At 29.3% G+C, this 16,955-nt stretch overlaps 1 protein-coding gene and 3 non-coding genes across 4 annotated transcripts; 1 reads left to right on the forward strand and 3 right to left on the reverse strand.

Annotated features, from left to right (window-relative positions):
* The first annotated feature begins 2,077 nt into the window (after positions 1-2,077).
* LOC114181443 (uncharacterized) lies at positions 2,078-4,386 on the forward strand. The gene is made up of 2 exons (XM_028067905.2): positions 2,078-2,715; positions 3,917-4,386. The coding sequence occupies exons 1-2, from the start codon at positions 2,282-2,284 to the stop codon at positions 4,170-4,172; spliced, it is 690 nt and encodes a 229-aa protein (XP_027923706.1). The 5' UTR covers positions 2,078-2,281; the 3' UTR covers positions 4,173-4,386.
* Positions 4,387-13,950: 9,564 nt separating this feature from the next.
* On the reverse strand, positions 13,951-14,024 carry TRNAV-CAC (transfer RNA valine (anticodon CAC)). The gene has a single exon. It is a non-coding gene; the product is annotated as a tRNA-Val (tRNA).
* Positions 14,025-14,915: 891 nt separating this feature from the next.
* TRNAV-CAC (transfer RNA valine (anticodon CAC)) lies at positions 14,916-14,989 on the reverse strand. Its single transcript has one exon. It is a non-coding gene; the product is annotated as a tRNA-Val (tRNA).
* An 896-nt stretch (positions 14,990-15,885) lies between these two features.
* Positions 15,886-15,959, reverse strand: TRNAV-CAC (transfer RNA valine (anticodon CAC)). The gene has a single exon. It is a non-coding gene; the product is annotated as a tRNA-Val (tRNA).
* Positions 15,960-16,955: the final 996 nt, after the last annotated feature.

A 16,955-nucleotide genomic window follows, 5' to 3' on the forward strand; every position in this document is an offset into this window, starting at 1 on the left:
ATCTGGATACAAAAAACTATAGTCGCACTGACACATATTACACCTATAGAAAAAAGCAAAAAATAGTTAGATATGAGAAAATATAAGAAGAATATGAGTTGTTCGCTTGAGAAAACTCAAAATAAAGACGACTTCTGGGTTTAAACCTGTAAAAAAACGCATGAAAAAGTTAGATCTGACAAAATATAAGAAGAAAATGACTTGTTTGCTTGAGAAAGGTGATAACATAAACGAAAACAGAGATACAACATCTTCAGATCTAGGTAAAAAAATGATATCTTCATATCTTCTCATTTGAAACAGCTGAAAAGAATGAATAACACAGATATACCACAAAAAAAACTACAGATCTGAAGAAGTTAGCGAAATGGAAAAAGAAAAGTATGAAGATGAAGAGGTGTTGTGTGCGCGTGAGAAAAACAAAGAAAAGAGGAAGGTTGAGAAGAAGTTGAAGAGTCTAGAGTGTGTGTGAGTGGGAAAGACCTGAGAAGAAAAGAGAGAGATACAGAAAAAAAAAAAGGTGAGATAACTTTCGCATTTTGAATTATTTTTTGAACGCTGTAAATTTTGTTTGATTGACACGTTAGCACTTTTTCCTATTGTAGAATAAAATTTTTGAATTGAATTGGATTAGATATATTATTTAATAGAAAAACTTTCCATTTGTTAATTCAGAATTGTATATAGTATTAGATACAACTTAAAAAAAATTCAAAATAAAAAATAATAATACCACTTAAGAGTGACACGTAGGTGAGTTGAAAAAGAGTAAAAAAAAAATTAAAAAATACAACTAAACTTTTGATTTGTTATAATAATATAAAAAAGTGAAAAATTTCGATATTGCATCCTTTATTTTGAAATTAATATTTCTGTTATTGTATTATTTATGGATATATTTTAGTTACAAAAATAGCTAAGGATATCATACTGCTTTTAATATGCTAACTGAACCTCATACTTTTTTATCCTTTTGCAATTAAGTTACCGTAGTTGTTGGTGTATAAACATATATTAATTGAAAATTTTGAAAAAGAATGTTCCATATATATATATATATATATATATATATATATATATATATATATATATATATATATATATATATATATATATATATATATATATATATATATATATATATATATATATTATAATATTATTGACTAATTATTGAAAATTCAACAAAAAAATGATATTACTAAATTTTATCATTGATCTGATTTCTGCTAAACTATACAAAACAGTTGAAAAAAAAATTCTATATATATTGGTAATGATAAAGACAAGTTAATTCTTGATAAATTAAACAATAATTTATAATTATTATTTTTTAATATTTAATTAGCATCATTATTATTATATTTTTAAATAATAAATATTTTTCTAACAAAATTTTATATTATTTATAATGATTTGATAAATACGTATAATCAATTCACACAGTACTTATTAGAGTTTTTAGGAGTGATGAAACTCAATTCATTTATACTATTCTATTCATCTTGCTTTATTTCTTTTTACATTTTTTTAATTAGAATTTCTAATTTCTCACTTATTTTTATTTTGACATTTTATTTTTATTTTCATTTCTCTTCATTAGTAACATAATTAATCAAATTCTAAAATATTAACATGAGTATATCTTTAACTATATATAATAAGATTTTTTTTATGTTTATAATATAAAGAAATATCTTAATTTGATGTTTTTTAAACTTAATAAGTCTTTAATTAGAAAACTACATACAATAATAACTTATTTTTATAATTATAATAATAAAATATTATTATTAATTTTATTTTTACTAATAAATACACGTGTGTTTTCACTAATATAACTAAAACTCATAAAACTATTTTTTTATTTTCAAAATTTACCATATAATAATTCTAATAAATTAAATGTGTTATCAATGTATCAACGGATTAGGCTCAATGATTTATAAAATTCAATCTGTATTCAAACAAATTCAGAAAAAATAAATGAAAGAAAAAAAAAACAAAAAAAATCGAACCCAGGTTGAGTCACTAGGAATCAAATCAAATTTGTGAATTTTCTGTCCTGACACTCCTAACTTGTTCTCTTGTGTCTGTCGCATTTGATAGCTGGCACTCTTGCAGTGGCAAAGTGAAAGTTGTTTCTCCCAACAACAGGATTCAAAATCAAACCATCACAGAAAAAAAAAAAAGAAAAAAAAACGTAACAAACTCTTCGAGTTCCTCCACTAAACCCGCGTCACTTGTTTCACCAGTTCGAGTTGGCGACTCAGCAACATCCATGGACGAGTCGGGTTCCGCTTCCTCTCCGCTGCGCCCGGTAACAGTTGACGGCGCCGACGCCGACGCCGCGCTGGCGAAGTCCCGGTTTCTGACTCGGGAGGAGGTTCTCAGGCGGCGGCTCCGGCGAGTGAAGCAGCTAGGGCGGTGTTATCGGGCCCACTATTGGGCCCTAATGGAGGAGATGAGGTCGAAGTACAGAGACTATAGCTGGACCTACGGAAAGAGCCCCTTCAAGGAGGGTCACAATGAGACCGACATCGACAATCAAAACGGCGGCGGCGTCCCTGCTCTCGGTGGCGCCGACGACATCGTGCGGTGTCGTTTCAGCGGCTGTAAGACTAAGGCCATGGCTTTGACGACATACTGTCACTCTCATATATTGTCCGATTCCAAACAGAGGCTATACCATGGATGCAGAGCCGTGGCTAAAAAGTGAGTTTTATTTTATTTTATTTTTTTAAGGTTTTCAAAACTGTTTTCTGATTTTTTTCAAATTGAAAATGCACATATGGATGTTGAAGTGAAAAGTTAAAAAGATGATGAAAGTTATATTATAGTCGGTGTTGCTAATCTTCTAAGGTTGGCTTTGTAGAGTGCTTTTGGGATTGGGTTCAGGTTTAGGGTTTAAGCTTGGTTATTTTTAATTTCGTGTACCATAGTGTAGAACTTCAGAATTGGGTGTTTGGGTAAGTTGCTCAAGATTCGAGGTTCAAGCATTTTCCAACCATTCTACATTTTCTGGGTTTTTTCTCTGCTTCAGTTTTGTTTTGGAGAAATTTGTTTTCTAATTGAATTTCATAGATAAATAGCCACTATATCATATTTGTTTCACCCACCGTGCACTTTAGAGCCTCACTCTTCCATCACATTATTTCAGTTATGGCTACCTCAAATCAAACAGTTCCTGGGTTTATGAACCAAAATATTTCACCGAGTCCACGTCTTACTAAGGTCATTTTGGTGCTCGAAATCTACTTTATTAGAAAAAATGTGCAACCTAGTGACTACTGATGTCATATCAAAGTTTCTAATGTTTACAAAGAATGAATGTTTTTCAAGACCAGTCAGGTTTCGCTGTCTGAAAAAGTAGTTTGATTCACATGTTGAGAGTTTTCAGCCCATTGCACTGGACCGATCAACATGTCTTTATGGATTCAAATTCTGTACTGCGTGTTTGAATCATCTAGAATAAGGATCTTGAGAGTTCATAGTTCTCAATAATAGGACAGAATTAGTAGAAAAATATTAAGCAACATTATCCATTGTGAAAGACTGATTCCTTAAAACTTGTAGAAATTGCTATGAACAATATAAAGTTTTATCTCTTTCCCTGTTATGTCTTACTTGATGGAAATCTAGATACATACTTAACCAAGCAGACAGGCAGTGACTTATTGTTTTTTTTTTTTGATATATATTATTGCTTTTGACAATCAATTAAACTTGTCAGGTTCCTTCTCAAAAGCCATCCCTTTGTCATTATTAGGGCAATGTTCCTTCATTTTATTATGAAATTAAATTATATATATTATTTGCCACACGCATGAAACGTTTCTGACATTTTTTTTCTTTGAAATACTTACCAATATCTGGAGCAGACAACTTTACTGACACAAATATTTTCTTTATTTAGTTTGCCAACAGGGCCTTCATTTTGTAATAAGCCAGTACTGAAAACCATGGTTCCTCCTGCATGCCCTACTCATCATCAATTCGGTGAAAGGTGTCTAGCTCGTGCATTAAGAAGGGCAGGGTTAGGGAATGCTATCCCTTCTAATCGTAAGCCTACTGTGAAGTTACATGTATTAGTTTCTGAATTTGTCCACCAAATTCAAAATAAACGAAAGCTTGCATTGAAGGAAACTGCTCCTAAAGTTGAGACTGAATAAAACTAATCTGCATATTATAGAATATAATATTTAATTCCTGCTGATTGTGCAATGCATAGGATGGAGGTGGCAAGATAAAATAAGTACCTCTAGGCATGTATGCTTGTAATTTTTCTTCAAATGTTTGCCTTTCTTAGTCATATTCAATGAGCAGCATCATTGTCTATTCAATTGTTGTTTGTTCTTCAAGTAAAAAATTGTATATACTTCTATAGCCTTCTGCATGGATTAGAAATCTCAAACCTAATGCTTTTATGTTGGAGATCATATCATGTCAAACTCAATTCTACTTAGAATTATTGTTTGTATAAAGGAATGTGATAAGAACCTTCTGAGAATCACTCCACAAAAACTAGCTATTGTAGTTGGAGCTCAAGACCTTATGAACCCCACATTAGAATCTTACACATCCGTTGTGGGACTCAAATCCAATACGAGTTGGCTATGCAGGAGTCCTTTGACTAGTATCAGGCGAACGCTGCAATGACTGGTCACCACTGCATTGCTCGTAAAGTTGAGAGACGTGGTGGAAGGCTCTGATACTGATTAATAAGAACCATAGAGAATCACCCTGCAAAGTCTAACTATTGTAGGTGGAGAAAACAAGGCTTTTATAAACCCCAAATTGGGATTTCATACTTATGGATGTTGGACTCAAGTCTAGTACCTTAGAATTGAATCTTGACATTCCACCACTCATGAGTCTTGATGCCCACACAGGCTGGACTATGCACTAGTCCTTTCACTAGTCTTGGCCAACACTACAGTGTTGGTCTCACCACCACAATGCTCGCCAAGGCTTTGATACCAAGTGATTTGAATCTTGGCAGAACCTCACCACGAACGTTATCCGTTGTGGTTGAAGCTCTAGGCCTTTCGGAATCCAATAGGTCCTACGTAAGACTTCAATCTGATACCTTGTAATTGAATCCTAACATCGTATCATGTTCTATGCACACACATAGCCTTGACTCCCTCCTTTGACTAGAATTGGGCAAACACTGATTGTCAAAGTCACCTGTGTCACTTAAAACCTGGTGAGAATATTACCACAAAAGCTAACTATTGTAGTTGCAGAGCTCCAGGCGTTGTAAACCCCACATTGGAATCTCATACTTCAACTTGGGACACTACTCCATGCCTGTCAATTGAATCCGAACAGAGTAAATGCACAAATTCCACGCAATCTATTTTATTTGTTTAATAATTTCTTTTGTGGGTCATAGATGAATGAAGAGCTGGTAGCAGACATTTAATATTTTTATTAATGTGAAAAGGACAATAGCACAGGGAAGAAAATTAACAAAGATGTTTTTCTACTTGTTGCAACGTGTAGGTATTATTGTTGTTATTTTCTTGCATTGTCAATGGACTTAATTCCTAAATCCTAAGAGTACTATGAAGCTCCCTGAGTGGCACCTAAGTCCTTCTATTGTATTTTATAGTTTCATCTCTGAACAATCGAATGCTTTGCATTCATGTCTTTAGTAGTTTATAACTACCTCGATCAGTGATGTGTTTTCAGATGCTGGTTTTAAACCAATTGTTGTGTGAATTTAATAATAAAATGTATTTTATATTGATAAAGAACTGTCTCGTTCTAGCATGACCATGTAGTATTTTATTCAACAACTCAAGGATCCAAGTCTGCTGGTTGTCATATAATTTCTTTTGTGACATTACTTCTAAAGTTTGTAAATGTTATGATGTTGTTTTATTTCCTTCATTTAATTATTTAAAATCTAAGTTTAAGAATGATCAAGTTTGATTGCATTGTCTATTGGTTGGCCTCTCGAAAGTATCTTAAAAGGTTATTTTCATGAACTCATATAGATAAAAAAAAGTCTTCTTGTTATTTGAGTGGTGTCTAGCAGCTGTTTATGAAACTAGGAGAGATCACGCTAGGGGTTTCTTTCAAAAGAAGTTAAATATTGTTTAGGCTGTCCATTCAGAAGATTGCACTGTTAATATTTTCTCTTTCACCTATGACCGTACTCGTCCACCTCCATAATTTCATAATGTTTCCTAGTTTTTGAAAAATATCAGTGTTCTTTGTCTCCGTTATACATGTTAGCTTTTTATTCTGGATTTTATTATTTGAAATTCATAGGGAATATAGTTTAAAGGTTTTATGTTATAAATTATATATTATATTCTAAACAGTGAAATTCATTATTATAAATATGGTAGTTAATTCTGATTAGGTAATTAGAAATTATGTTTTGAATATTCTAATCCGAAAGTTATTCTGTGGATTGATCCGAAAGGTGCATGGGGATTGAATTATGACCAATAAGGCCATGGAATAAAAATATTGAATTCAAAGGATACATTAATTCATCCACAGATAATATAGATAATTGTGCATATAATAATTGTAAAAAGAAAGTTGAACAATCTGTAGCTGGGGTTGAACAAATAAAAAGAATTTGCAATACAGCAGGAGAAAGAGAAAGTACATTCCTGATTTGACATACTTAAATGCCTCATGTTTGAAAATATACGCATACTGACAGTGTATAATGTTGGTATTTATTGATACAAATAAATGTGTTTTGCTTTGAGAAGAAGAAACCAAAGGAAACATAGACCAATTGTCAGAAACAGAAAGGACCTGTATGATACAGGGCGGGTAGGGTATGGGTAGTATCTTTTCTATATTTTACTTGTTGGATAAATATTCGTCCTATATTTGTAGTTATATCTGTTGGGTATCCGTTACGGGTATTTGTCTATTTTTTTCATATCCGCGGATATCCACGGGTATCCGTGGATATTTATAAAATTATTTAAAAAATAAATATTTAATCATAAATTCAAATAAAATAAAATAAAATACATCACTGTCATTAATTTTAAATAAAGTTAAAACAAACTCAAGTCCATACACGTCCAAATAATTATAAAAATAAATATAAAATGACGTCCAACACAATGAAATTCTTTAATTAATGTTTTGATCAACAAGTTCACTTTCTCCGATTGATTTCTAAAAAATAATCAAATAATAAACCCCAACTGCCACGTGTCAAGTATTCTTATTTTGATTCTATCATTTGACAACAAGCATACCATAAACGTCACTGTCTATATAGGGCTGGATGTATATGCCCAATTTCAAAGGAAAAAAAGAGAAGAATGTTAAGGGGAGGTGTACTTGGAAGAAGACAACGTACCAATACTTAAAGCTGGGAGGTGTACTTGGAAGAAGACAACGTACCAATACTTAAAGCTGAAAGAATGAAAACAGAAGAAGATAAGATGTGCAGCTTAGAAAATATTATATCATAATGTTTTTTACTAATATATATATATATATATATATATATATATATATATATATATATATATATATATATAATATAAGGGTATTTTTGTGAATTAAAGTTTAGCGGGTACGGGTATCCACGGGTACGGATACTATGATACTCGTACCCGCCCCGTTAACATGCGGGTCTCAAAAATACCCGCACCCGTGGGTAGCGGGTATCTATTTTTAATATTCGTTTCCTACCCATTGCGAGTTTTATCCGCGGATACCCACGGGTACATATATTTTTGACATCTCTAGTTGTGTCGTGATTCACACCGTCTTTAGGAAAGTTTTTCTTCTTTCTTTTTGTTACCTAAGCACACAGTCAAGGCATCGTTATTCATTTCTTCCTCTCTTATCTATTCTATGTTTTTTTTTTTTCGCAATTAGGTTTGCATATATTTTATTATGTTTTTATTGTCCTCTTACAAAATGTTTCATCTTTTTCGTCTTCCTCATGCATCTTCAATCTTCAGTTTTCTTTCATAATACACTCTAATATTTTCTTCTTCTTTGTTTAAGCTTTTTTTGTTACATAGGCACACATTCAACGCATCATGATTTCTTCTTCACTCTTACACTATTATTATTTTGTATTTTCGCAATTAGGTTTGCACTTCAAGAGTTTTTATGATGTTTGTGTATTCCTTACAAAACGTTTCATCTTCTTTAGTCTTCCTCATGCAACTTCGATTTTCTTTCATTGTACAGTGTGATCTTTTCTTCTTCTTTATTTATTCTTTTTTCTTTTTGTTTCCCAATCAAATACTCAATGCCGATTTCTTCTTCTCTTTTTATTCTATGACATTTTATTTTTGCAATTAGGTTTACACTTCCAAGATTTTTTATTATGTTTATATACTCCTCTTATAAAATAAAACGTTTCATCTTCTTTTGTCTTCCTCATTTATCATCTATCTTCTTCTCCTCTTCTTTTTTTGTTTAAGTTTTTTTGTTGTTATCCAGACACACACTCAACCCATCGTGATTGATTTCTTCCTCTACTTCTACTTTATGATTTTTCTTTTGTATTTTTGCAATTAGGTTTGTACTTCAAGATTTTTTATTCTTTTTGTTCTTCAATATAACATGCCCTAGCAGGATTTCGTTTTCCTACAACTGCTCATGTTCAGAGTGAAGTAGACCAAGAACTAGCATTCTGAGACCAACAGGTATCATCATCCTTCTGCCATCTTCAATAGAGATGCATGCAGGGGCAGAGCATCATAGGAGCGGGGAGGGCTAGGCCCCCCAATATTTTTTATTTCTTTCAAAATTATATATCTATTTTTTTAATTTTTAAAATTTTTAAAATATTTAAAATTTTAAATAGTATATTTTAGAAATTGATGATAATTAAATTGGTTTTCTTTATTTCTTTTATAAAATAAAACATTTAATGTTAATAAATAATAGAATCTAAAATCTAAAATAATAAAAAATAAAAAAAATATTTAGGTTTAATTAGTTATCTGTTTTCGTCTAAAAATATCAAATTGCCGCTAAATTGAAACTAAAAGATCTGGAAGATCAACTTATATTTTTTGAAACAATAACCAAAAGAGTAATTAAACCAAATATTTATTAAAATATTTTTTATTTTCTTCTGTCATTGTCTTTTTAAATTTTGACAAAATTGTACACATCTATCATATGTTTTTTGTTTTGAAGAAAAATAAAGTTAGACACGTACTCATTATGTTTTTTCTCATTTCTCACCTGTTTCCTTTACTTCTCGAAGAAAAAAATGTAACTCTCTCTTGTCTTACTTGATGATGAAATATTAGTTTAATAGTTATAAAAATTATTTTTTATCTCATGAGCCTTTTGTATACTTACCTTCTATGATTATAGAAGAAAAAAAATAATATATTATGTGTTTTTTATAACCGATTTTTAATTGTGACTTGATTATATTATATTTTTCTTCTAATACTTATGTTTCTCAATATTTTATTAGATTATGATAAATTATTTTTTAATATATTTAAAAATATATATATTGATGAAGAATAGAATAATGAATTTATTTTGTAGAAGTAGTAAAAGGGAAGAAGCTACACGTGAAGATGTGAAGATGAAAACAAGTTAAATTATATTCTTCACATCTTTTAAAGTATTTAAAGTATCATACTAATAATCCAATCTAGATCCAATTGTTTTATAGAAGAGTCATTTTTTAAAGTGTTATACTAATGGTCCAATCAAATGATAAAAAAATTATATTATTCTGATCCCTCCAAAACTTTTGATCAAGATCCGTCAGTGGATGCATGCCACATATCTTCAATAGAGATGCATGCCACACAAATTGGTTAGAACTTTATGTCAGATAATACCAAATAAATTTTTGTTTTCAAATACTATCAAAAATTTTATAAGTATTGGTTATTGCTCCAGTTCTTATTTGATCTTTTTATAAACATAAACTCCAGTTGATACATGTTGCAATTCTCTCTAATAAACAAGTGTCAATAAAAGAAGTGGCGATCAATTTACAGTTCATCAGCTCAACATACATCAAGTCAATAAAAAAATGCCAAAACTGACACTATTTTTTACACAATTGATCTCTCAATAAAAATATCTTCTTAGTTTCGATCTACTTTCATTTTATTCACATTTGTTATTAGGTTATCCTATATTCTTGTCACATAAATAACTGCAGAAAAAAAATTGTTATCTTCTCTTTAGGATTCAACTCAAACTTTTACTGCAATATATTCTTTATTTTTATTTTACGTATAATTATTTATCATTTTTCTATTCTACTCAATTATTTACTTTAGTTGACCTTCAGACTCACTTCTATTTAGCATTTATGGCTTGTATATAGAAATTGTTCCCTATAATTTTCTTTCAGGTTTGATAGCACTCTCTAATGACAAATCATGCTAAAACAGTTTACTCAACTTCATCTACTGTTTGAATCATGTGTAATACTAAATAAGTAGGTCCAAAAGTCAGGGATACATTTTGGTGCAAAACGGTTGCTCATGTATTTTGCGATTGACTTATCATAACTTTTCAGTGGTACAATTTGGTGCGTGAGTAATAAATGCAAAGAGTATTTGGGACATAATGTAAGACTTAAGAGAGCTGGCTCTTAACATGAAAAAATGCTTCATTTGTGAAATTCTTTTTAAAAGCTTTCGACTTGTAAAAGGCTCTTCAGAATTTCATTTAAAATCGGTTGGGAATCTATAGAGATCCAACTAGCAAATAAAAAAAAATCTTTGGTTAAAAGTCTACGAGTGTGAGATTTCAAATTTCAAAGCGTAAGATTAGCATGATAACTAGGTTTAGGAGAATTGCTCTTAACAAGCATGTGTGAAATTGTTTTAAAATCTTTTAACATTGAATATATGTGGGTGAGATTGCCTAAACCCAATAAGTCTCAAATCAGGGACACTAATGTGTAAGATTAGCGTGATAACTATTTACATCACCCATCTCATAATGTTAAATATTTGTAATTGTGTATACTGTGATTTGATAGAAAAATATCAATAGAGTTAAAATATTTAAATAATGATTATTAACTATCACGTTTATAAAAAAATAAATTAAAATATTTGTGTTAAAGTTTGAAAACTAATTAAACTTTCAAATTAAAATCTGAAAGACAAATTCAACAAAAACTAAAATTATATTTAATATACTTTTAAGACTCGGAAAGATATAGAGAACTGAAATAAAATTAATTTGAAAAAAATTATTGTTAATGTATGTTTAAGAAAATAGCGCTATGGAGAGGAAGAAGGAAAATAGCGTCTTGGGAAAGGAGAAAGAGAATGAAATAAAAGAAAAATAAAAAATGCATAAGAAATATAAAAATAAAATAAAAAACAAGTAATAAAAAATAATAAGGAAAATCTGGATATGGGTATGGTTCTTCCCATTTTCTCTTTACACCCTATTGTTTTAATTTGAACTTTTTGTTTTTTTTTTATCAAATTGGTGTCTACTATTTCCACTTTGGATTTTATTCAATACACCTTTGTTTTCTAGATTGATTTGGATTGAACTAAGATACATATGTATGAATGTATGACATGATGTGATGTGATAATTTAAGATTATATGACAATGTGATATGTGAGTTATGATCTGAATGCAACTTTTAGGAAGAGAGTACTACATTGATGTGATATTAGGTGGTATATTGAGAAGTGGTTTCATGAAGAGATTATATTAACTTTATTAGTCTCCTACTCATATAGAGGAAGATGTCTAGTTGTGAAAGTTGATGAAGATTTTATCTTTTAAGTTTTAGTGATTGATATTACAAATATAGAATTTACCATGTCATACTTGATGGAAGTGAGATTTTCTGATTTTGTATTATATAGGTATAACTCTTTTGAGGCAATGTGAGAAATGACTATCTTTGAATCTATTCAATTTTCGGAGAAATAGAGTAAGATATTAGTGTTATATGAACCATTTTAGAGTAAAATAAAAATAATTAGAAACATACTTTAATCAAAAATTTTAATTTATTCATACCTTTTAACGAAATAGTTTAATTGAAAACAAAAACAAAAACTATTTAAATATTTAAAAAAATTGAATTAACAAAATATTTTGGTTTAGAAATAATATTTGGGTAACTACTCCAATTGATAATAATTGAGACTCATATTTAGCACTAATTTATTAATAGGTACGTAAATATCATTTAAGTTTTGTACGAGTAACTATTTAACTATTACTCTTTTAATGACCGAGGAATTTAGTTGTAAACATTGACTATAACCCTAAAAACTAAAAAAAAAATAAAATTATTTGTACATATTATTAACTTTCAAAGTGCATACAACATCTCAAAGTATTTAGATATCAGTTTAAATGAGATTTGCTAGTAATAATAATGATGATGATTTTACACTTAGAACAATGAAGAATAATAAATACTTTAAGCTGTTTTTCTTTGTGAGGATAAAATAAATATAATTTTATTTTTTTATAAAAAAAATTAGCTATTAAATATGAGTTAATTTAAAGAAGGAGTCATAATTTTTTCAAAATCTTTTTTTTTAATTTATACAAAAAATTATTCATTTTCATTTTTTTTCTCGTGTCGTAGAAGTGTATATGAATAAATTTATCCAAATCAAATTTAATAATTTCATCATGAATAGACAAAACTAAATTTGCATGATAAATAAAATTTAGGGTTATGTTTTTGGTCCCTTGATCCTTGATCTTCAGGGAAAGTTGGAATTAGTTTCTTTTTAAAACGTTGACTTCATTTAGTTTCCCAATTTTAGAAATGCATGAATTTAATTATTTTAATAAAATTTTGATTTATTTGAGGTTTCAAGTGCATTTTATGATATCATTTGAGTTATTTATACTGTTTGACACATTTTCACTTCAATATTAACTAAGAAACTATTATGAAACACATTTAAAATGTCAAATAAACTTAACAAACTTTGGTCGAAAGAATTATCCGTACATTTCTAAAATTGGGGATTGAATTGGGTTAAAGTTTTAAAAATGAACTAATTCTAATTTTCACTTAAAAGTTAAGAGAGAAAACATATTTAACTGTAAATTTTATGAGAAAACAACCTTTTAAAGTAATCTCCCGCATATTCTTAGATTTTAAGTATCTATATTTAATTATATTAACTTTTGTACATAATAAGTTCATCTTACGATCATGGGATTCCAATTTTTGTTTTGTTGTTGTTTCTCAAAATATTATCTTTTCACCATTATTAAAAACCTTAATATATATAATTTTATATATTATTTTTGTATATTATTTTTATAATTGTTTTAGTTGTTTAGTGAGATAGGATGTTAACAAATATAAATATAATTAGATATTAAATGTCTCTTAAATTATTTATATTATATTTTTATTTTTTACCGAATCAATCAAGCTACAAGACAAAAAATGAAATACATTATAAAAAAAATCATGGTGATAATTTTGTATATTGTGGAACGTACTACTACCAAAAGAATCCTTCTTTATTAAACCAAACATGTCATGAGACGCATGGAAAACTGGAAAAGAGTATTTTCGTTTGAGCAAATTCTGCTAGAAACTTAGTGAGAATGTTCTCTACATCCACCCAACGATATAAATAAAGATTGTTCTCTAAATCCACCCAACGATATAAATGAAGATGATAAAATTTATATTTATAAAAGTGATAAATTTTGAAAAAATATATTAAAAAGTATTTTTATTTATATATTGATTTATGTGTGTGAAAAAAATAAATGTGAAGACCAGTGCTCCCTTCGCATTGAAACTTGCTTGACAATATTATTGTTATTGAACATGTGAAACATGTATGACATTTAGTGTTGTTATTGGAGTTGAAAAAATGAGCATTTTTCAATCTACTTTTTCAAAAAGAATTTGAATGTCCTATATATAAAAGAAAGAAAAAGTTAGTTTCATAAAATTTCACTAATATTAAAAGTGAAAAAAGAAGCAAATGTCTGAGCCCGGGTTCGAACCGGGGACCTCTAGTGTGTGAGACTAGCGTGATAACCAACTACACCACCCAGACCTTTTTAACAAGAAAATATAACCTTACTTCTAATTATTTTAAAGGTTTAATATCTAATTTTTTCCATATATTTGTTAAGTTCTTTTAATATATTTTTTTGTTCAATTTGATCATAATATTCATCAACTTTGTTCAATTGAGTCATTTTCCCTAATAGCGTTAAAATAATTAACGGTGAATAGTACATGTCGGCAAAATACCATTACGTGGCAATGATATATGTGACGTGTGCTGTTTGAACTAATTTAAATGTATTTGTATTATTATTTTTCAAAATGAAAATGTGAGAAATTTTTTCTAATGTTTGGTGCATTTAGCGTTTCATACGCGAGTGCGAGATTGAGGCATTTTGGTTCCAGAAGAAAGCAACTGGGTGAGCTGAAGGTGGTGGAATTCGTCATCGTTTACAAATATTTGGCGAGTTCTGGTGACGAGAGACGAAGTTAAGCATCAAAGAGGTGAGTTTCAATTTCATCATGTTATTTCGTTTTCTTTTAAGGGTTCGGTGGTGATGTGTTCTGTTGCTATTAGATTTTGATGAAATGATTAATGTCCTTGTTGTTAGTTGAGTAATTTTTTATAGACTTCTTTATCCCACTCTGTCTTCTATTTTGCGTATTTTGTTGCCGGTATTGCTTCCCCACCTGCTCTCATTGAGTTGTTTCTGTTCTTTTTTGTTTCACTCATTGTTTAACTTGTGAAACTTGCTTGACAATAGCATTGTTATTGAACTTGTGAAACATGTATGACATTTAGTGTTGTTATTGGAGTTGAAAAAATGAGCTTTTTTCAATCTACTTTCTTAAACAGAATTTGAATGTCCTTTATATCAAAAAAAGAAAAATTTAGTTTCATAAATTTTCACTAATATTAAGTGAAAAAAGAAGCAAATGTCTGAGCCCGGGTTTGAACCGGGGACCTCTAGTGTGTGAGACTAGCGTGATAACCAACTACACCACCCAGACCTTTTTAACAAGTAATTATAACCTTACTTCTAATTATTTTAAAGGTTTAATATCTAATTTTTTCCATATATTTGTTAAGTTCTTTTAATATTTTTTTTTGTTCAATTTGATCATAATATTCGTCAACTTTGTTCAATTGAGTCATTTTCCCTAATAGCGTTAAAATAATTAACGGTGAATAGTACAGGTCGGCAAAATACCGTTACGTGGCAATGATATATGTGACGTGTGTTATTTGAACTAATTTAAATGTATTTGTATTATTATTTTTGAAATTGAAAATGTGAGAAATTATTTCTAATGTTTGGTGCGTTTAGCGTTTCATACATGAGTGCGAGATTGAGGCATTTTGGTTCCGGAAGAAAGCAACTGGGTGAGCTGAAGGTGGTGGAATTCCTCATCGTTCACAAATATTTGGCGAGTTCTTGTGACGAGAGACGAAGTTAAGCATCAAAGAGGTGAGTTTCAATTTCATCATGTTATTTCGTTTTCTTTTAAGGGTTCGGTGGTGAAGTGTGTTTTGTTGCTATTAGATTTTGATGAATTGATTAATGTCCTTGTTGTTAGTTGAGTAATTTTTTATAGACTTCTTTATCCCACTTTGTCTTCTATTTTGCGTATTTTGTTGTCGGTATTGCTTCCCCACCTACTCTTATTGAGTTGTTTCTGTTCTTTTTTTGTTTCACTCATTGTTTAACTTGTGAAACTTGCTTGACAATAGCATTGTTATTGAACTTGTGAAACATGTATGACATTTAGTGTTGTTATTGGAGTTGAAAAAATGAGCATTTTTCAATCTACTTTCTTAAACAAAATTTGAATGTCCTTTATATCAAAAAAAGAAAAAGTTAGTTTCATAAATTTTCACTAATATTAAAAGTGAAAAAAGAAGCAAATGTCTGAGCCCGGGTTCGAACCGGGGACCTCTAGTGTGTGAGACTAGCGTGATAACCAACTACACCACCCAGACTTTTTTAACAAGTAAATATAACCTTACTTCTAATTATTTTAAAGGTTTAATATCTAATTTTTTCCATATATTTGTTAAGTTCTTTTAATTTTTTTTTGTTCAATTTGATCATAATATTCGTCAACTTTGTTCAATTGAGTCATTTTCCCTAATAGCGTTAAAATAATTAATGGTGAATAGTACAAGTCGGCAAAATACCATTACGTGGCAATGATATATGTGACGTGTGCTGTTTGAACTAATTTAAATGTATTTGTATTATTATTTTTCAAATTGAAAATGTTGGTATTTATTGATACAAATAAATGTGTTTTGCTTTGAGAAGAAGAAACCAAAGGAAACATAGACCAATTGTTAGAAACAGAAAGGGCTAATTATTTTGTATCATTTCACATAACTAACAGTCTTCTGAAACTGCTTAATGGAATTTCCATTTTGTTATTTTATGTTGTATTGATTATTATTCAGATGTGAGTCAATGTTTTATGTCATAATGTTCATAATTTCTTATGTACAGAAATCACAGCTTTGCTAAATATAACATTTTTCCATTACTTATAACCTATAGCTAACAAATTTCGTTATCCGGAATTGGTAAAAATTCATTCAAAGTTCACAATTCAAAATTGCAACAACGTAACACTACCTGAATTTTTGATACTTGTATTATATCTATGTATGCTATTATTTAGAATATAATATATTTTAAAAAAAAGATTTAATCTGTAACGATACAAAATCTCTACAAATATATTTCGAACTATTCTCTTCAAATGATTTATGCATAACGAAATCTAAAAAGAAAAGCTTACCCATACATAATAGACAAGTATAATATGGTCGTTTTAAAAAAATTGGAAAGCGTGGGAAATTATTGGGTGAAGAAAGAAAAGCTTTTTTTTTGTAAGAAAGGGTGTAGAATTTACAATTCAAGTTAGAATTTTGACAATTTCTTACGAGTAATACATATCTGATGTCAATGTCTTCAACCTCTTA

The sequence above is a fragment of the Vigna unguiculata genome, chromosome 4, assembly GCF_037176805.1.
Source record: "Vigna unguiculata cultivar grain cowpea cultivar isolate G323 ecotype 2 chromosome 4, ASM3717680v1, whole genome shotgun sequence".
NCBI classification, from domain to species: Eukaryota; Viridiplantae; Streptophyta; class Magnoliopsida; order Fabales; family Fabaceae; genus Vigna; species Vigna unguiculata.